This window comes from Cibotium barometz, chromosome 63 (assembly GCF_041138505.1).
Source record: "Cibotium barometz isolate CiBa-2024 chromosome 63, ASM4113850v1, whole genome shotgun sequence".
Taxonomy (NCBI): Eukaryota; Viridiplantae; Streptophyta; class Polypodiopsida; order Cyatheales; family Cibotiaceae; genus Cibotium; species Cibotium barometz.
The window spans coordinates 16,397,939-16,420,332 of record NC_141108.1 but is presented as its reverse complement, the minus strand read 5'-3'; the positions used below and the strand labels follow the sequence as shown (position 1 = coordinate 16,420,332).

Sequence of the window (22,394 nt, the reverse complement as noted above, 5' to 3'; positions counted from 1 at the left end):
TATTGTTCTCTTCACTTTTCCTAAATTTGACCTTATTCCTAGTTCTTGTTTATTACAAAAATGTTATTTAATTTGATCACATTAAGGCACACAAGACTTCTCTCTATGATATAGCTTTGCACTTCATTAAGATCAATAAGGTGCTCCCAATATCCCAGATTCAATTGAGATTTTCTCTCTCTAAAGATAGGTTGTCCTTGAAGAGATTGATACAATCTATTCTTCTTTCACACAATTTGGCTTTCTAAGGTCAAATCTAGGGTCTAGGCTAACCTCAGCCTTAAATCTACCCATGCACATTAATGCAAGTAAACAAATTCTCTATCTCTCTCATTCTCTCTCTAGAATCCTTGGCTACTCTTGCAACAATGATTTTTTCCTAAAATAAAATTTAATTCTCAATCCTAATTATTCTTAATTACTTCATGTTAACCAATATCTCATTTTTCTACTACCTTTCTCTCTCTACACCCTTAACTCTACATTCTCTCTAGACATGGGCGCATTCCTAATTCTCATAATTTGGGTGTAATCTTCCTAATTAAATGTCACCATCCATAAACTAATCCAAAATCTTACTTCAATTAAAGCACCTAGATTAATCTTCTCTCTAAGAAATAATCTAACCTAAGGTTTTTTCATAAATTATTGAAATATTACTTTTCCCTAGGTTTAGACTAATCCCAGTACTTAATTTTTTCCTTTGGTTCTAGGCAATAGGAAGGCTCCCATATTTTTAAAGGTCTCTACAAAGATTATGTGCAATATTTAAATTACATTAAGGGTGAAGGGTCAAAATTGGACCTTAGAGATCTCTATTTTTGGGAAATGTGCAGAGAATGGAAAATTATAATTATTATTTAATTTAAACTTAAATTACCATGAAATAGATAATTAAATTTTAAAATAATTGAAAAAATAAAAATATTTTAAGCAAAAGGGTCTAATTGTACCTTTGAAAATTGGTTTGAAAGGGGGTTGTTGTATCCTATGTGCAGACAAATGAGCTTCCCTCCTCTTCAAAAGTCCATGAGTTTTTTTAAAAGGATAACAAGGTGCTTATACAATCCCAATCATCACTCCTTCGCACTCAAATGACTACTTATAGTCTAAACATATGCACCTTTCAACCTTAGACTTTAGACTTTCATCCATTCAAACTTAGATTGATTAAATGTACATTCTATTTATAAATTTTCCAAGGTTAATGTATACACCTTAGCATATTTTATGGATAATTATTAATATTAAAATAGCTTTAAAATAACTCATTTATTTTCTTATATATATATATATATATATATATATATATATATATATATATATATATATGAAAAGATGTAGGGGAGAAGAGAGCTTGAGCTCTTGCAAGCACACACACACTCACAAAACCCTAAAAGAGAACACACAAGGTGAGAGGCTGAAAATCTTCTTCTTCTTCACAGAACACTCAACACACCATATACAAAGATAAGAGTACACACCATATGAAAAGGTACTCAACCAAATACATACTAGGGTTCTCTATAGTGTGAACCCAACTAAAATGAGCTGGTGCTATAACTATGCCAGTCTCAAGAATGGCTGTCAGACAGCCTGTCATCCCACTGGCCACATATCACCCACGATCTCACCAACCATGCCAGTGGTGTAAGTGTGGGGCCTATCCCCCACACAAGGTGAGAAGCTGAAAATCTTCTTCTTCTTCACACAACACTCAACACACCATATACAAAGATAAGAGTACACACCATATACAAAGATAAGTGTGGGGCCTATCCCCCACACAAGGTGACAAGCTGAAAATCTTCTTCTTCTTCTTCACACAACACTCAACACACCATATACAAAGATAAGAGTACACACCATATGAAAAAGTACTTAACCAAATACATACTAGGGTTCTCTATAGTGTGGACCCAACTAAAATGAGCTGGCGCTATAACTTGCTAGTCGCAAGAATGGTTGTCACACAGCATGTCATCCCCCACTGGCCGCATATCACCCATGATCTCACCAACCATGCCAGTGGTGTAAGTGTGGGGCCTATCCCCCAGGCGGGTCATCAGTGTCCACCGCCTCACTAGGTAGATGAGCTCGATATCTCAACACTCTCCCCTTGAGCTCAACTCCATCTCATGTACACCAAGCGAAGCCCTGAATCTACGTAGCTTCTCTGTACCCAATGCTTTGGTGAAGATGTCAGCGACCTGATCCTGTGTGCTGACATAAACAAGGTCAATGTCTCCTGCCAAAACCTTCTCTCTGACAAAATGGTAGTGGACCTCTATATGCTTCGTGTGCGAGCATGAAAAACTGGGTTCCTGGCCAACTATATACTGCTAATGTTGTCACAGAAAATGACAACTTGTCTATCCCCACTGATAGACCCAAATCTGCAAGTAGCTTTCTTAACCAAGCTACCTCACATGCTGCCATAGCAGCACCTCTGTACTCAGTCTTTGTACTAGATAGAGCAACCGTAGGCTGCTTCTTTTGCTGCTCCAAGTCACAGCAGCACTCCCCAACAAAGAAAACATGAAGCCACTAGTAGATCTTCTATCTGAGATACTACCAGACCAATCAGCATCTCTGTCCCAGTTTCATAAAATAGTCCACAATGCAAAGTAGACCTCACATACCTCAGTATGCATCTCAATGCATCCAAATGCGGCTTCCGACGAGGAACCTGCATAAACTGACTCACCAACCCAATAGCATAGCTCAAATCTGGCCTGGTGATCGTCATGTAGATCAAGCTTCCTACTATGCACCTATACATAGTAGGATCCTCCAAAATCTCTCCTGAATCTGCACTCAACTTGCCATTCTGATCCAATGGCACTAAGATAGGCTTACAGCCTATCATACCATACTTGAACAACATGTCCAAGCCATACTGTCTTTGCAGTAATCCAATACCATGCGGTGACCTAATCACCTCAATGCCCAAGAAATATCTGAGCTCCCCCAGATCCTTCATCTCAAACTTCTGTCTAAGCAAGATATTTACATCAAAGATCTCTGCATCATGGTCCCTTGTAATGATCAGGTCATCTACATAGATTACAACAAGCACAACCCCTCTATCACTGTGTCTCACATACAGAGAGAAATGTGCATTGGCTACATGAAAGCCAATAGTGACAAGATATTTAGAAATCTTGTCAGACCATGCTCCTGGTGCTTGTTTTAAGCCATACAAGGCTTTCTTCAACCTGCAAACATGCTCGGGGTGACTCACATCCTCATAACCAGGTGGCATACACCTCTTCCTGCAAATCCCCATGCAAGAATGCATTCTTTACATCCATCTGATGTAAAGACCATTGTTTTCACGCAGCCACTGCTATCACAACTCTCACTGCTGCCATCTTGGCAACTGGGCTGAAAGTTTCCTCATAATCAATGCCATATGTCTGCGCATATCCTTTGGCTACCAATCTAGCCTTGTACCTGCTTATGCTTCCATCACTGTTATGTTTTACTTTGTACACTTACTTGCATCCAATGGCTTTCTTGCCTTCAGGCAATTGCACTAAATCCCAAGTCTCATTTCCATATAATGCATCCATCTGCTCATCCATAGCTTTCTCCTAACACACATTTCCAACAGCCTCATCAATGCATGTGGGCTCTACAACAACCTGTACAACTTTTGCCACATGTATGCATAGTGATGTGCCACATAACCATCATAGGTAAACCTCTGCATAGGATTCTTCACTCTCCCAGATCTTCGTAGCTTTGCATTCATGGCTTCCATATCCTTCTTTACACCAGGTGTTCTCATAGCTGGTATCCCAAGCTCCTCATCAAGGCTCCTCTGAGCCACTAGACTCTCCTCATCAAGGCTCCTCTGAGCCACTAGACTCTCCATATCAACATGAGAATGCCCCTGCAGAAATGTCAGGCATACTAAGGGGCTCAACCACTTTCTCTTTGCCTTTATGTGATGTACTAATCACATTTGCAGGACTGGTATTATGATGCAGCCTGCCACTCCATGGTCTATCAACAACTGAACCAGTAGATGTGAGGACTCTCCTGGTCCACTCAAAGACTATGATTGTTGTTGCTGACTTGTATTCTGTGCAACCACATTTCCACTCACATCAGCCCCAACAGCTTCTTTTTCAGCAACATACCAGCTGCTCATCTCATAAAAAACAACATCCCTGCTCACCCTCAACTCACGTGTAGCAGGGTTATAACACCTGTATCCCTTTTGCTCAAGGGAATACCCAATAAACACACATTTTTCAGCTTTTGGATCCAGCTTAGTTCTCAGCTCATCTGGCACATGCACATATGCAATGCATCCAAAGACTTTCAGATGAGACAAATCAGGTTTTCTGCCAGTAAACCTCTCCTTTGGAGTTACATCATGTATGGCTGCAGAGTTGGAGTCCTGTTCATGATGTAAATTGCTGTAGAAATAGCCTCATCCCAATAGCTATGCGGCATATTCTTCTCTCCCATCAATGCTCGCGCAATCTCAGCAATGTGCCTGTTTTTTCGCTCAACAACTCCATTTTGCTGCGGAGTGTATCTGCATGTAAACTGTCTCCGAATACCATTCTTCTTCAAAAATTCAGAGAACTCATTGGAGAAGTACTCTCCCCCTCCATCTGACCTTAGGCACTTTACATATTTCCCTGTTTGCTTTTCAACCATAACTCTGAAATTCTAAAAATGAGTGAACACCTCACCCTTCTCCTTCATGAAGTATACCCACACTTTCCTTGTGTGGTATCAATAAATGTCACATAATACCTGCAGCCTCCCATAAACATGGTCTTCGTAGGACCCCATACATCTGAATGCACAACATCTAGTGCATTTTTGCTCACATTTTTGTCACATGAAAATACATGCTTTGTTTGCTTTCCAAATTGGCATGCTTCACATATTTTCTGCATACCTTCAACTTTAAACTTTGGCAGCCGTGTCACAATTCCTTTAGTCTGCATAGACTTCATTCTCTGCACATTCACATGTCCAATTCTTTTATGCCAAATGTCTGTGTCTGCAACAATTCTTGAATCATTTGCAAACATCGCAGCACTCACTTCAAGCATGTTTACATTCAATGTAAACATTCTGCCCACTCTGTTGCCTTTTGCAACCAACCTGCACTTGTCTTTAAAGTCTTCAACATAACAACCATCAGGGTTAAACCAAACCTGCAAACCCTGCTCAATCATCTGGCCAACTGAAACCAGATTCTTTGTTATGTTCGGAACATGAAGTACATCGGCAAGGTACTTCACTTTGCCATCATGCATAGACAATGGTACATCTCCAACATGGGCAATTGGATGAGCAGTGTCATCCCCTGTTTCCACAAAACCTGGTCTTTCAAGGTTTTTCATCTCCTTGAACCACTCCCCATGACTTGTCATGTGGTTCGAAGCACCTGAATCAATGTACCATACATCATCTTTATGTGCTGCTTCAACATTTTTAGACATGGCATTAACGACATGCTGCATATAACAAACAACCTTTCATTATCCTCATTGTTTCTCCTCGAGGATGCATAGTTGTTTTGCTGCAATTTTCTATTTTGCATGTCAGCGTGCTTCTTATAACAATCTGCCTACACATGTCCAGGCTCACCACAATAAAAGCATCCACGTGTATCATTATACTGCCTTTGCCAATTTCCACGACCTCTTTGACTCCCCCTGCCTCTGAATTGGCCTCTTCCACCTGCGTGTTGTTATTGTTGTGAATTCTCGGAGACTGTTGTTGTTGCTGCTCTGCTGCTGGCCATAATTCTGATTACCTGTTCGGCCACCTCCTTGGCCGCGTCCACGACCTCCTCTACCTCGTCCTCTTCTTGAACTTGTGGAGAAGGCCTGTTGCTCTGAACTGTTTTTATTTTGTGAAGGCTGTTGGTCTCTTCACCCAAGCTCTTCTCTTCCATAGACACCAAATCTATGAAATTGGGAATTCTTTTCCGAGTATGAATAGACGTCTTGAACGCCTTGTATTGTGGCCCGAGACCACGTAGACAGACTTCCACCTTATCATCATCATCTACTGAAACACCAATAGATGCAAGGGATTCCACAATACCCTTGATCTTCAATGCATAGTCATTCACAGACATACTCTTTTTCTCCACAGTATGAAGTTCATTCTTCAACTATATCTTTCGTGCCTTGGTATTCGTTTCATAGAGTTTTACCAAGGTGTCCCACGCCTCCTTGGGGGACTTGGCATCCTGTATGTGCCTAATCATGGTATCCTATATACTGATAAAGAGCCAATACATAACTTTTGTGGCTCCTTGGTTCCAATCCTTGAAGTCTTTCACATTTGCAGCAGTCAGATTGATCTCCGGTATCTCCGGTGCCTCTTCATGCTCACCTTCTATGTAGTCCCAATAACCCTTTTCCATCAAGAAATTCGTCAACTTGAACCTCCAAGCATGGAAGTTGTTCTTATCAAGCTTCTCAGCAACAATCTGGTTTATGCCATCATTTGATATCTTGCCAGACACAAATTTACCAGAAACAACACTCTGGTTTGTCCCGCATACAAACTGCTGTATTTTCTACAGCGGTACTGTACTACACTCAAATGCCACAACCAGTGACCTCAATGTGCATACATACACCCAATGGCAACTGTTGACCTCCTTGCAGCACACACAATGTCTGCACAACCAATATGTCTTCCTGTAGTTCTTAAAACAAAGTTCTGCACAGAATCGATAACTTACTCTCGCAGTGCTCGAAATCGCCTGCTTTCTGAAAAACGGAGGTCCTAACGCGCCCAAAATGCTTTTTCGGCCCGAAAAAATTAGTCCAATAGGACAATATAGTTGCCCTATAGCTTTACTTCCACGAAGAAAGCTCCTCAATCAGAGATCGTTTGCCGGTGCCTCCCGTAGAGCTCCCGACAAGGGTGTAGTCGCCAACACAAATAGGGAGGAAGAGTAGATGAAGCTCTTACCCTCGTACCGCTTCCTGTGCTTCTCTTGCTTGCAGCTCAGCCCTAGGCTCTGATACCATGAAAAGATGCAGGGGAGAAGAGAGCTTGAGCTCTTGCAAGCACACACACACACACTCACAAAACCCTAAAAGAGAACACACAAGGTGAGAGGCTGAAAATCTTCTTCTTCTTCACACAACACTCAACACACCATATACAAAGATAAGAGTACACACCATATGAAAAGGTACTTAACCAAATACATACTAGGGTTCTCTATAGTGTGAACCCAACTAAAATGAGCTGGTGCTATAACTATGCCAGTCTCAAGAATGATTGTCACACAGCCTGTCATCCCACTGGCCGCATATCACCCATGATCTCACCAACCATGCCAGTGGTGTAAGTGTGGGGCCTATCCCCCAGGCGTCGGTCATCAGTGTCCACCGCCTCACTAGATGAGCTCGATATCTTAACAATATATATATATATATATATATATATATATATATATATATATATATATAATTTTCATTCTATGACTTTAATGTGCGGTGCACATGTGTACATGGAAAAACCCCAATAAATTTATGTGCACGGAGCCTTGGGCATTAGCCTTAAATTTTATTTTTCTAATTTCTTAAATGGACACCTTATTAAAGATTCACATTCTCTCGCAAGAAAAATACACCTTAGAAAATAATCTCTCAGTTATATTAGCATAGGGGAAGAGGAATCTTATATTCTCCCCCACTTGAAGATCCGAGATGTCCTCATCTCGTAAACTAGGGAACTCTTTTCTAAACTCTTCCTCTTTCTCCTAAGTAGCATCCTTAATTGGGAAAACTTCCATTGGATTATATATTTTTTAAGGGATTTTTCTCTAGCGTCCAAAATTATCTCTAGTTATAATTCCGCTTGACCTTGGGCAAGAAAAACAACCTACTCATCATTCAATATATGACTCGGATCTGGAACATATTTCTTCAATAACATCACATGAAAATTTTTAAGTACCGAGGAAGTAAAAGTTCATAAAATTGATCTCCAACTCTCTACGTAATCACATAGGGTCCACAATGATAATTTCTTATACTTTCCCAAGGAGAGGAACTTCTCTTGCGTTGTACATGAAGAAAAACCATATCATCTCCATCAAAGTCTCTGGTAGCCTGCTTTTAGATCAACATATAGCTTTTGTCTATCTTGGGTAGCTTTAATGTCCTTCTTTTTAGTCTACATTTGATGATACATTTTATCCAACATTTGCTTTGACACTTCTACTCTCATTAGTGGATCGGATCAATTTAAGGGTGTTATACAATCTTGTCCGTAAAGTGCCTTATATGGACTCATCCCTATGCTTCGAATGGCGAGATGCATTATAAGAAAATTCTACCAAATGTAAACAATTCATCCATCTTCTAGGTTCTCGTTTATAGAACACTCGAATAATATCTTCGATTACTTGGTTTACCCTCTTCGATTTTTGGATAATAGGAAGTACTAAGATCTAGAGAGGTTCATTTTGGAAAGTACCCAAGCTCTGGTCCACCCTGCCATCCATTTTCTACCCTTCCTTGCATTCCCCATTCCTCGTCCGAACTGAGAAGAATTGGAACTTCATTTCGTGGGGAATGGTGAAGAAGCTTCTATAGTGGGCTTTTTGAGAAGGTGGGACTCTTGCTTGCATTGTTTGTACTTGATGTTGGGTGTTTATGGAACACTCATCTCCCAACGATATAGCAAAGCAGACATGTCTCGAACTTAATGTTGGGTGGAACTCTTGCTTGCATTCTATGTGCTTGATGTTGGTGTTTTGTGGAACACTCGTATAATGATATAGCAAAGGAGAGATGTCTTGATTGCCGTAAACTGTAATTTTTAGGGTGTTTGTTAGCCTTCTTGAAAGGTTTCTCCCAAACATCCAAGATGGTTTTTGGTTCTGACTACATCTAACCTTGGGTTGGAAAGGCGACCTGCTCATCATCAAGTCCAAAGGGGTTACACAACTAGTTTATTGTATAAGGTCTCATTCACAAAGTATGAGGTGCCTTCAATGGGCAGCTTTAGATTAACCTCCATTGCGGCACCAACTACCTTGCATTTAGTCATGCCAAATGCTTTGAGTACCTCACGTGTATTATTTTGTTGAGAGATGTAAATGTTATCTAGCTTCTACGAGCCTAAGATCTGTCATCTCAAACTCTGCACTGAGCATCTCGTGTTTGTGAGGTCTTTTTTTGGTGATCCCCTGTCATTTTGTGGCACATCATGCTCTTGTTCTTCATCTTCTCCATCATGATGCGAGGAAGCCCGTGTTACATGTGGAGGTTGTGTTGCTTGGGTGATTTCCTTGTTGCATGATGAAGAAGAAAGAAGCTCCTCCTCCAGCCGATGTGACTGTTCTTGGAATGCCACATCACGACTCACTAGAATCTTATTTGCTGGGTTATAGAGACAATATCCCTTTGACTCTATGATGTAACCTAAGAAGCTGCATTTCTAGATTTTGATATCCAATTTGGTACTCTAAGAGCATCTTGAACATGTACAAAATATTCACGCCTGTTAACTACCTCAACTCAAAAGGATTTAGGTAGATTCATGTTATTAAGCATAATCCTTGCTATCTCATAACAATAGCATGACTCTTGCACTTTACACCACCATTTTGCTATGGAGTGTCAGTGGTAGTGAGTTGCCTCTTTATTTGCAGAAACCCCAAGAATTCATTAAAACGATCTGTTCTAAATTGCTTCAATTTTGTGCTTGTCTCAGTTTTAACCAATGCAAGCAATGATTTCTTAAACTTTCCAAAGCCTGAGACTTTTCCTTAAGAAAATACACCCAAGTCTTCCTATTGTAATCATCTACCAATATGAGAAAATAGAAAGAACCTCCAAGTGCAATTATACTCATCTTTCCATAGAGATCAACGTGTACAAGCTGAAGAGGAGCCTTGGCCCTAAAACTGGCCTCTTGTGGAAAGGGTTTCCAGTGTTGCCTTATCCCTCATGCAAGCTTCACATACATCCAGATTGTTAGAAATCGGTGGCAAATGCTCAACTAGCATACCTTTTTGTATCTTTGAAAGAGTCAGCATATTGAGATATCCATATCGCTCATGCCAAAGTTTACTGCTACTCAAGACGTCGATCTCGATTGCAAACATGCCCTTGCAATGATCTTACCATTGCCATCAAGAATGACTGCACCATTCTTGTCAAAGTGAGCCCGTAAGTCACGATCCGTGAATGGCCGAGACCAGAAAGGAGGTTTCTCTTCATATCTACTTTTTGTACAACCATCTTTAGACATAAGCGAGATGGTACATGAACCTTTTATTAGGCCCTTTGCATCATTGCCCACACTAATGCCACCACGATGTCATCTCCCACAAGATTTTAGGGAGGAATACCAATCCTTACTACTAGAACCTAGTGTCGATGATCCAAGAATCATCATGTGTTGCAATATTAGCTATCTCACTGCACACTTCTTAAAGGACAATAAACAACTCTATTTTTGCAACATGACTAGATTTATTCTTGGTCTTTAGAGTGTATGCTTGCTTTTTCCTACATTATTTATCTATGTGCTCTTTCTTGTTACAATAAAAGCATTAAACCCTTTTCTTTTGATTTGAAGAGTTAGAACCCTTACCCTTTTTCTTTGTGTCAGCAAAGAAAGCCTGATCGCTACCATTGTGACTCTGCATCCTCATCTCCTCATCCCGAAGCAATGAGTTGAACTCAAATGTGAGAGGAGTAGGCTTGACACCAAAATGAAAAGACGGAACAAAACTATCATACTTAGGTGACAATGCAACAAGCGAGATCTGAGGAGGGCACACACATACTGATGACAGCCACCTGGTCACGAAGATCTTTGATTCGGGTGAGAAACACCACCACCATTTCACCTTCATTCAACCTCTTGTTGAAGCTAATTTTCGAGATATTGAATCCTTAAGGGATTTGTAGTCTCATACTGGCTCTACAACAAGGTCCATGCTTCTTTAATTGTGGAGACATACTGAACCATGGTCAACACACTATGACAATAGCACAGAGAGCATGTGAATCCCTTCATCTCCAAGCTTGGACAAGATCAGTAGTAGGTGGTACATGGTTATTGTCTGCATCCTTTGGTGGTGGTGGCGGCGGGTGAATATCAACACCAATGACGGTGTCCTAGAGCTCATAGAAGGAAAGAAAAGCAATAATTTTGAACTTTCATAGAGGATAGTGCCATTAAGCTTTCCATCAGCACACCGAATATGGTGGTGGGTGGTCTTATAGAAGATGCCATTTCTCGTTTAATAGGCTGCTAGACACTAACTAGAAAAAGAAGTTGTCCCAAGCTTGTGCTTTGATAGTAGCATGTAAGAGGATACAACATGTGTATACAAGAGAACACTCACAAGGAGTAAGATCTTTCACAGCACAAAACTTTGTAGAATAACAAAGATAGAGAAGAATAATGTAATATTGAACTGATACAATAGATGGCAAATCCCCACACCCATGTGCTTCTATGAAGAGAGCTTCGATGGCTCGTCTGGAACTACTAAGACAGAGGTTGTATGCTAGTAGAAGCTAGAACGTAAACTATGAATACTGATGAACTGTGCGGAGAAGGGATTGGCCATGTATCTTCATAGGCATGTATACGCAGGGCGGGTAGGTCTGCGGTCATACTTGGTGCCACTTTCCGTGGCATAGACTCAACCCATAAAGATGTACTAGCTACAACGTAACAATTTTTCCACTGTATCATCATAGGCATGTATACGCAAGGTGGGTAGGTCCGTGGTCATACTTGGTGCCACTATCCGTGGCGTAGACTCAACCTATAAAGATGTACTAGCTACAACGTAACAATTTTTCCACCTCCCACAACCATCCGGGCTCGCAATGTCAAGACAGAGTGTCTTAAGAGTAAAGTTTACCTGCTCCATGTATAAACCGTGTAGCATGTAGCCTATTTGGTAGTGTGCCAAATCTAATCCAAGTTGTCTTTACACCATCTAGCCTCTTAGTCCATCTTCCCATGTGAATACAAGGATGTCAAGCACCCGAGCTGCTCGACCATGGTTGCTCCTCATAGTGGAGCCCGTACGATGCCTGGACAAAACAATATGAGAGTGGAGCATTGATATCCAACAAGATCAAGTACTTTGCTTTGTTGTTTGGTATTTGAGCTTTTTGGTGATGATGTTGGCTTTTGGATTATATTTTGATAATCATGTTACAATAACCAAATAGAGTCTTTTTGAGAGATGATGGCCTTCTCACAAAAGCTCAAATCATGGAGTCCTATGAGAGGAGATTCTTCACATATGGTCTAAGAAAGCTAAAAATATATATGAGAAAAACAAATCTCCATCACATGGTTACTCAATGATGGCTAGAGGTAAGAGGAGAATAAAGATGACCTAAAGAGAACTTGCTTTAATACTGATATCATAGTTGTCTTGAAGGTCTTACTTTCTTATCATCTAAGCACAAAACCATTGGTGGACGTCACACTATTCAAACCCTTCCTCAATAAGCTAGAAAATGCTTCCTCTCTTCCTTCTAGTTTTATAACAATGCTACCTGTCCAAGGTAATGCACAAGCAGCACAAGAAGTCATATTCTAAGAACACATGAGCTTGCATTTGTCAACAATCCAATAAAAGAAACCCATTTTATGACCATTTTGGGAAGTGGTGGTGGTACTTTCCCCACAGGTGTCTCACACTACTCAAAGACTGTGCCAAGGTGTAGCTGCAAAGCATGATAAAGTACTCACCTATAAGATCACATTCATGCAAGCTATTTTAAAGAACTAGGCTTCAAAACAAAAACATGATCTGTAGGAAAATCTAAGGATGGATACACAACCAACCCCTGCCTGACAAGTGGGGGTCCATCCAGGCCGCTTGCGGGGCAATCTTGTGGGTCCATCTACCCATCCGTCGCCTGGGTGGGAAGGTTGTGTATCCAGCCAAACTTTCAAAGACAGCTTGATTAACATTAACTTCTCAAGCAAGCCTCAAAATACTACAAAGAAGGCCAGGATTCCTGGCATTCGGAGGTTTGTGTTAACATGCTCTCCCATTTCTAATTGAGCATTGGCTGAATAGTATGTTCTAATTAGTTCCAGTCAGCTTTCAGTGCTAAGACAAACAGAACCGGTAACAAGCGCCAGTTGATTGGTTCAAAAACTTTCATGGAGAAAGTGGCATGTCTCGTTCTCTTGAAACATATCATGCTTCCCTCCAACAAGCATGATCTCACTGGCAACATGTGCCACCCTGCATACATACGCCACATCTTGTTGTGTGATATTCTACTTGAAAGTGAACACTTCGCACTGCTTCTAAGGAGTTTGAAGCTTTACAACCCACCCAGATCTACATGGCCAGCATCGGGTTTTGCTTTCGTGCGTGCTCGGGTATAAGCTTCTGAAGCAACTCTGGCATTGCACCCTTCAATTCTGTAAAACAGCAACAACAGCCACAGATCCAATCAATCAATGTGAAGCAATGATTTCAAAAGCATGTAATTGAAACTGATAGAAGCTAATAACTCACCTTGAGGCCTGAAGTCAAAAAGAGGCGGAAGGGGACGCCCCGTCGGCAGTCGTGTGGCAGGATCACGAAGCTCATCAAAAAAGGGATGAGCACATGCTTCGAGCTACAGGAAGAAACAAAAACAGATAGAGAAGTCAAATAACAACTCCCTTGGTGGCCTACTAATCCCAAACACCCCAAAGTACACTCAATTAGTAGAAATGAGAAATGTCCACTCATGAAAGGACTACAACCCTCAGAGGAGGAGCTCCTCCTCCTCTCCCATCACCTCTGCACTCCCCATCCCTCATGTCTCACCCCTCTTCTCCCGCTCATCTTCTTCTCCTCATGCCTTACATCCCTCAAACCCCCTCCCTCTTCACGTCTTAGGTCCCCCTCCCCCTCTCCATCTCCTCTCCAACCCATCGTCTTCTTCATGTCTCATCCCCCTTCTCACTCACTCAATAGGCTGGACAATCTTCACAACAATGGCCTGCTTATACACTTACAGCAGTGTATCTCAGGCTGGGTGAGTACTGGAGCAGTCGGGAGATAAGATCAACAGCTTCTGGTGGAGTCCGTTTTGAAAAAATCTGAAACAGAAAACGGCCGCATATATCACCAAACCACCAAACCATAAGCAACACCAAACGACCATAAAAATGTAAAAGATGATGGTATGCAAACCTTGTGCCAAGGATGTGCTTTAATTTGCGGAAACTTGTACTCTGTATAGCTTGGATTCATGCATTTGATCTCCTCCCTTGTAGGGGTACCCAGAACCTTTAAACAAAAAATTCAAAAATCAAGACAGCACCCAAGTTAAGTTCCCAGCATGCCAATGTACATTTTATGATGATCTTGATAATCAAATAGATTATTGCTGGCCAACAGCTTAATAATATCTTTTGATAGAATAGTAAATGAAGTACTATTTGAATGCCACTGACCTTGATTATTTCCACGAGTTGGTCGACACCACTCTCTCCAGGGAAAAGAGCCTGGACAAAAAAGGCATGACCATTGTGAATACAACTAGCACCACAAAAATCAAATGCAAAAGCCAGAGTCCATGATAAAGCAGAACAAAAAAAACTGAAACATACCAAAATGATCTCAGCACATTAAGTATGATGCTTGTAAGGGATATACATTAATATCACCTTAAAACTTGTAGTATACCTGCCCAAGAAGCAGCTCGGCCATGACACAACCTAGTGACCAGATGTCAATTGCTGTAGTGTAATGCACAGCTCCAAAAATGAGCTCTGGGGCTCGATAGTATCGAGAACAAATATATGCAATGTTTTGCTCTCCCTTTACCTACAAACCATAGTATTATCATACAGTGTCATTATATACTGAAACACAAAATACTTAGAGATTCTCGTATCTTAAAAGCGGGAAAAAACAGCTTATCTACCTTATAAGCTTAATCATGAAATACATCCCAAAAGATAATTAGCCTTACCAGGATTTTGGCACTTCCAAAATCGCAGAGCTTCAATTGATGGGTATGTGGATTGACCTGGTAATTTTGAAAGTGAAAATGTAAGAAAGGGTACGTGCATGCATGCGTGCAAGTCCAAAGTACAAGGTGGATGGGTGCACAAATGTGGTGCCTGCATGCATGTGTGTGGAACAGGTGGCACATGCACACGTGCCTATGCTCACTTGCCATGGCCAAACTGATCCAAAAGTGGTTATCAACACAATCATTTATCCATCACTTAGGTAACCAAATCCCTTTAAACACAGATTAAATGAGCTCATCATGTGAAACTGTCATTCAATTAGATATAAATCCACCAAGACAGCATGTGGTATGATGCTGTTCTTTTCCATTTATGTTATTTACCAGGATCATTGTAACCCATGGATACTTTGTAACATATTTTTGGTCTCATAGACCCTAGTGGTCTTTTGAAGACGTTAATATAATTTTCTTTCTTTCTTTCTCTCTCAGCATTAAAACAGGGCTCAAAAGAAGGGCAAAGTACAATGTCCAAGCTAGGACACAAGTCAAAACGTAAATCAATTAAACAACACACAAAGCTTGATAAAAGTAACATTTTCTTGCACATTCAAAAACCACTCTCTCTCTCTCTCTCTCTCTTTTGAGTTTGTGCGCGTGTGTCTCGCTGTCTCTGTCTCTTGTCTCTGGGTGTGGGTGTGGGTGTGGGTGTGGGTGCGTGCGTGGAATCTATACAACCCACTTGCTTTTGAGATTAATGTACATCAATTTCAAATTAAAAACAGAGCTAAATAATCAAGCCACTTCCTTCTGAGATTAATGTAGATAAAATTCCAAATAAAGAACAGGGCTAAGAAATCAACTTACTAAAAGATTCTGTGGTTTGATATCCCTGTGACATATCCCATGACCAGTATGGATATAGGCCAATGCCCGACAAATCTACACAATTGAAATTCATTAATAGTCATTAAAAAACATATATTGGCAATGCTTTAGTATAATCACAACACTAAAGCATGTTTTGTCACCTGATAAGTGTACAGTTTGACGTAAATGAGGGGCATTCGTTGATTGGCTCGGCTGTAATGCTTGGAGACTCGATAGACAGTCTCGGGTACATATTCCAATACTAGATTAAGATATAACTCATCTTTCTCCGTGTTTGAATAAAAGCAATGCTTGAGGGTCACTATATTTGGATGATCAAGCACATGCATGATTTGCAGCTCACGGTTTTTGTAGCGCTTGTCTTGTAGCACTTTCTTGATGGCCACCATTTCACCTGTCTCAAGACACTTTGCCTGCATTTTTAAAAGAACAATTACCAAATAGCTATCTTCATGATATTCACCAAAGAATACTCTAAAAAACGTGCAAAGACCTCTTGGGATAAAAGGACAATTACCAATTAGCTATCTTTTTGATATTCAACAAAGAGAACTCTAAAAACGTGCAAAGCTGCCAATGAGGTGATAGCAAAAGTGGTGAAGGTGTTTGCCTAGGACCTCTTGCCCAAGTGGTGAAGGTGTTTGCCTAGGACCAAGAGGTCCTAGGTTCAAAAGCCCACAAGGTACTTCCTCGATGGCATTGTCTATGGGCGGATAAAATGCGCCTACTGGTGGGCGCCTACAGGATCTTGGGCCTAAGGCTAGTCGAAAAAAAAGAGGTGCAAGGCCCTCTTGGGATAAAAACATGCAAAGGAGAGCCCCCTTCTCAGGGCATTGACGAATAATCCCAGCCTGTAGTCCATGTAATAGATGTCACAATAACAAACCAAACATTGTGTTTTCAAATTGAGTCCTTCAATTCCACACACCTGAAATACTACGCCAAAGGATCCTGTGCCAACAACACGTTCAGCCATGTAACTGATAGTCTGCAAACCACCAAAGGACTGAAATTAAATAAAAAATTTAAGAAATTAAAAAAGTGCACGTTTGCTCTATAAGTACACACACACACGCACGCACCCATGCACACACATACACAAGATACACACATCATAACATACATGCAAACAATCATACCATGAACACGAAAAACAGACAATCCCTTCAAATACAATGTAGAATGGGCAATAAGAGGCAAGTAAAGCAGTACCTGCTTTGGTTGCCCATTTGATCCCGCAACCGTTGTAACAATTATGTGGCCTGTTTCTGTGCCATTGCCATCAACAACAGATGGTTCTGATTCCTGTATCACAAGATAATGCAGATGCACTTGTTGAGCAAAAAATAACTCGAAATACAGTAACTTGAAACTACAATTCCTGTAAACAAAATCAAGTTAGCATGGCATTTATGGCCAAAAAAACTGATTACTTTCTCCATGAAGAAGTTTTCAAGGGAATGGTACGTATTAACCTTATCATGAGCATAAACATTAGCTTTGTCATCCTGTATCTTCATTTCATGCATCTCTTTTGGAAGCTGGTCTGCTCCAATGGATCCTGCATGGAACATGCTAGAGCTTGCCAATGCAGCACCAGCCACGGGAGGCTGTACCCTTACAGATGTCATCTGCTGTTTTGAAGAGTGTGCTGTCTCTGCAGCTTGGAAAGATGACTCAGAAGAATGTTGATTGATCACTACGCCTTCCTGTTCTACCTTTGCTCTCTTTTTACCAGCCTCTCCAGTCTGCGCCTTTAAAACACATAACTACCGTTATGAATTGAAAACTTTAAGTCACTAATGTTTAACAAAATGCAAAACATATTTTCCCCTTGAAAAGCAGAGATCCAGGCTCAATTGACCAGGGGATTTTGAGGCCAGGCATCATAATTGGGAGCCCACATGTATGAAAAGTAAACCTTTAATCAAAGGTATTTTATTGCTGATTTTCCAGCCAACCACGCCATGACCAGGGGATTTCACCTATACAGTCTCTCACCCCCCTCACTCATTAATCATTCAATCAACCAAGCCTCCTTCCTCAGCAAGAGACTGCGAGCATTTGAAAATAGCAGTGTCTTCCGTCAACCTGGGCTTCATCTATCTGAGCATTGATCTCTTGTAGGTTCTAGATAGCCAATGTTCTTCTTCCTGTTGTATAATTGGGCTCGTATTCTCGGAATAACTACAAGTTTAGAGTAGATTGCTAGTGTATGATTGCATTCCTGCAAATCTTCCTTTGTTCATCTCTCTGTGTATAGCACCCATAGGTCTGCATTTGGTATCAGAGCCTAGGGCTCCTGCAAAATATTATTTTCCTGCATCCCATGCATTGTCTGCCGGATCAGCCTGTAGAGCTAGAAGAGCATAGTTAGGGTCATTTTTGGGTTCCCTTACCTTACTCTAGTTTTTTTATTTTCATGATGTTTACGGTTGACAAGATGGTGGAGTTGGCCGAGATGCTAGCTGCCCTCAATGTGCAGGTTGCCTTCAGAAACAGTATTGCACCAGGATGCTAGAAACAATGGGAGTCATCAAAAAGTCCCAAGTGAGGGGCACAACAACATCGGCAGACGGACAAGGATAGGCCCAACAAAGTAGCTGTTAAGAGTTTGAGGTAGCGTCGATCTCTGAAGGTAAAACACTGAGGGAAGAACCTAGTTTTTTGCCATGGTCATAGAAGCATGGTACATATCGACAGTCACAGGTGGGTGGCTCTACGGTAAAGACACATCCCAAGGTCCTAAAGGCTATCCAAATCCACACAAAAAATGCCCACCAAGCATCAAGAGTGGATGCAAATAAACCACATGACATAAAATTGCAGAGTCAAGCCAGGATTTTTAAAAGGGCACACAGAAAGGATATCTTTGAAGAACCCCAAAGACAAAATCAGCATAAAACGAACATTTAATTGCTTCAAGGAATAAGCACGGTTTACTTACACTAAGTAAATTGCTACGAGGATTAAGTATGGTTTACTTACTGGGTCAGGCACTGAAGAGCGGCCGGAAGCAAAGCTCTTCAACCGTCGCATCATATGCATGGCCGCAGGTTCGTTCTGTACGCAGGAGCGGTGATGGGCTGCAGGGTTCTAGCGTTTTCCATACCCTGTGGGAAGGCTGAATGGGCGCCCCCAATTGCCAATTGCAGCTCTCTCAGTGCAGGATTCTCTCTAATTTAGGCTCAAGACCAAGGCGAAGCAGGTGCCCAACAGCACAAATCTCTGCCCTCTGCTTATATGAAGGCCCAATTTGGCAAAAATCCCCTGCTAAGTAAGTGCCCAAATGCGCAAATCTCTTTCCTGCGTTGCTAAGCAAGCGCGAAATTGCGAAGAATCTAGGCTAAGAAAGCGCCAAATTCTGATAATCCCTGTTAAGCAACAGCCCAAATGCATGAACCTCTTTCCAACAGCGAATTTCCCTTTTTTCCTGCGGAAAATTTAGGGTTTTCTGTGGAAAAGAGAGAAAGGAATCAGGGATGGCTTGCTGTCGGGGGCTCTTCTCCTCTCTCTTTATCCTTCTTATAGCCTATTATCTTTAATATCTCATGCGTTTTTTTTTTTGGATATTCTTCCGACGAATCGAACCACGACTAATTATACGAATCAAGAGCGGTGATTAGAGCGCCTACAAAACCCTGATTAATCCAAGCGACAGCGCTTTTTTTTTCAAAAATCAAGCTATGGCATGACGCAGGAGGAAGAAATAATAGGGGCGGCGCGAGCGGGCACACAAAAATGACCCCCCGTTGATTATAAATAACCAACTGGAATTATCGTCACTAATCTCGTCATTTACATTTAAGCTTGAAATTTAAGCTTGAATACTACTACACAAGCCAGTCAACGTCAAACTTGCGCCCCGCCGTTTTCCCGGTTCACTGGCCACAGCCGGTGCCGTCGGTGCCGCGGAAAGCGGCAAAGGACAAACCTACCGACACGCGGCGGGGGATGGCATCTGCCAGCCTGGCAGAGATGGTGATGTGGCAATGGGACAGGGACTCTTTTGATTGGGTAAGGACAAACTTACCGACACGCGGCGGGGCGATGTCATCTGCCAGCCTGGCAGAGATGGTGATATGGCAATGGGACCGACGCTCTTTTGATTGGGTGACGTGGCAAAGGGCCATTTTGGAATTGCTGACGCGGCAAGGGGGCTTTTTTCAGCGTGCGGACGTGGTAGGTGGGCCCACGGTCAACCAAAGAACGGACAAGGTGGTCGGTGACGTGGCGGGATATACCTCTTCAATGGTACCATTTTATCACGTGCCACGTGTCGAGAATTGGTTGGTCAGGGCGGCACTTGGGCCCAAGCGAAGACCAGCACGCTTTTCCTTAAAAGCATCCCCGAGAAAGTTTGAAACTGGATGGGGACCTCCCCATCTCCATTTTATTAAAAAAAATCCCAAAAATAAAAATTAAAAGTAATTTCTCTGTGTTTTATGCCCCCACATATATTGAATGAGTAATCTAGGACTGTCGGCTACCTTTATCCTTAGCATAGCTAGAGAAGGTTTACACCTTCTAATTTTTTTATTTTTATTTTTTTGGGGGGAATAGATATTAATATATATATTTTTTAAATTTTAATTCCCTCATCAGTTCCTTTCTTAAATCTTTCCCTTTCTACTCCTCGAGACTCTAACATAGACTCCACACCTGGGTCAAAGTTCAAACTTGGGGAAAAAAACAAAGGGGCAAGCTTTTTTCTATCCTAGCCTCCTCGGCTTTCGTCCCCACCGATGTTTGCACCCTTGCCTCCCCAAAAGGAATGTACATGGCTCGAATCTACCCTTGTGTTTAAACTTTAAGGACATAACCCCAGAACTCCACCCCCAAAAAGGGGTTCACTCACTTGTCCTTAAGCCATGGGCGGGGGCAACTCCACCCCTAAAAAGGGGTTCACTCACTTGTCCTTAAGCCATGGGCGGGGGGAACTTCCCATCCAATCCTCGCACCTCTAATTGTGGGTATTGGAGATTTCTTAAAGGACCCTTAAAACTAGTGTATGTACATTGTTTCTCCATTATACTTTAAGGAATGTATGTTCATTTGTCAACTGCTCGATCTATGAAAAATGAAGAACTCCATGAAAGTTAGCATTTCCGTATTGGCATCACAAAGCGCATCAAGAAGGTAATAAAGTAGATGCATTCAAAGCCCTCATTTCATTAGCTATATTTCACGTCTGTTGTTCAATTCACATTCAAACTTGAAATTCATTTGACCTTTTCTCATAAACCTAAGGAGGTATATCCTTCTCATGCACATATTTATTTGCCTAAAATTTTTTGTTTCCATCAAAATGTGTTGACTAGGAAAAGTTTGATATTTAAGAATAGTTCTACATTTCAAAAATAGGTCAAGCATGCAAATTATTGAAAGTTACCATTGTTGATTGCAATTACCTTGCCTTTTCACTTAAATCTATAAACAAGAGCATTGCATTCCAAATGGCATTTCTGAAATAGTTACAACACTCAATGACCCAAGGAGTTGGTACTTCAAGCAATTCATTCCATTTGATTAATCAGTTGCAAAAATATTAATAAGCTTGATGCTAAGGAGCTTTGGCTTAAAAGGTTTTGAATTTGGATCGTGCATCACTTGTGAAACACTTAATACAACCACATGTAATTAGCCCCTTGATTTAGGTGGAAATACATCACTTGCATGCCAATGAAACACTCAATACAACCATATGTAATTAGCCCCTTGATTTAGGTGGAAATTCAACAACATTTTCAAAGCATGGATGGGACTTAGTCACTTAACCATATTTGTGAAAAGCTTTAAGGTGGCCACTACATGTTTTAATGGTTATTATAACAAACATTAAACTAGTGTAAGCCATATAGTTTTTCCTTAGAAAATGAGCAGATAAAGGTTTCCATTATTATTGAAGGAGAATCAGCTTGTCACATTGTCTTCATGTGGAAAAACACTTTCTTGAATGAAAAAGAGTGCAACAATAGAATGTCAATCATGTTCCAATTCTAAGTGTCATAATCATATACTTGGACAAAAAAGAACCTATTTTCAAATGTACTAGCCATATGGATTGGCTTGCCATGTGCTCCTCCTTCTTTTGTGTGGAGTGCATCCCGCCCACTAATATGTCCCCACCTTGAACTAGCATTGCCTCACATAAAGGAAAACACCCATCACTCCCTATTATATTGAAATGAAACATTATGATAAGTTCATCACTCCCAACTTGCATGTGAAAAATGGGTTGGCATTTGAGCCACCTTGTCCCATCTCTATCATGCTTCATTATCCCTCCCATTCATGCTTCTTTTTTATTGTGGTGGGATATTAGAGAAAAAAATGTCATGTTGCTTGCCCAATACGCATGCATTTTCATGCTTGCAACTTTTTTCCCACCCACTTGTAGACTTATGTTGCTTCATTGAGTGGCATAGGATCACCAATTTCATTGATTTGTCTTTTCTAGGTCAAAGAGAACACCAAGGAACTCTCACACTATTACTATATAGAAACTAGTGAAAATTATTA

General features: G+C 41.1%; 1 protein-coding gene across 3 annotated transcripts; it reads right to left on the bottom strand.

Annotated features, from left to right (window-relative positions):
• Nucleotides 1–12,749: 12,749 nt before the first annotated feature.
• Nucleotides 12,750–19,676, bottom strand: LOC147603764 (shaggy-related protein kinase epsilon-like). 3 transcript variants are annotated; one of them, XM_086796148.1, is made up of 14 exons: nt 18,861–19,676; nt 17,348–17,626; nt 17,085–17,177; nt 16,801–16,860; nt 16,013–16,285; nt 15,849–15,923; nt 14,979–15,035; nt 14,690–14,830; nt 14,458–14,508; nt 14,195–14,290; nt 14,017–14,100; nt 13,529–13,631; nt 13,343–13,431; nt 12,750–13,249 (listed from the first exon to the last, which is right to left on the bottom strand). In XM_086796148.1, exons 1-13 carry the CDS (start codon nt 18,918–18,920, stop codon nt 13,349–13,351), a joined length of 1,455 nt encoding a protein of 484 aa, XP_086652274.1. In that variant the 5' UTR covers nt 18,921–19,676; the 3' UTR covers nt 12,750–13,249; nt 13,343–13,348. The 3 variants fall into 3 exon arrangements, with proteins under 3 accessions (XP_086652274.1, XP_086652275.1, XP_086652273.1); XM_086796149.1 differs by having other exon boundaries at nt 17,348–17,620; nt 18,861–19,605; XM_086796147.1 differs by having other exon boundaries at nt 12,750–13,431.
• Nucleotides 19,677–22,394: the final 2,718 nt, after the last annotated feature.

Bases quoted from the DNA above. Each gene is read 5' to 3' on its own strand.
- LOC147603764 (XM_086796147.1), bottom strand. From the start codon at position 18,920: ATGCATATGATGCGACGGTTGAAGAGCTTTGCTTCCGGCCGCTCTTCA. The intron at 17,627-18,860 runs GTAAGTAAACCA...TGTGTTTTAAAG, and splicing joins GCTCTTCAGTGCCTGACCCA to GCGCAGACTGGAGAGGCTGG. The intron at 16,861-17,084 runs GTACTGCTTTAC...GGTGGTTTGCAG, and splicing joins CAAATGGGCAACCAAAGCAG to ACTATCAGTTACATGGCTGA.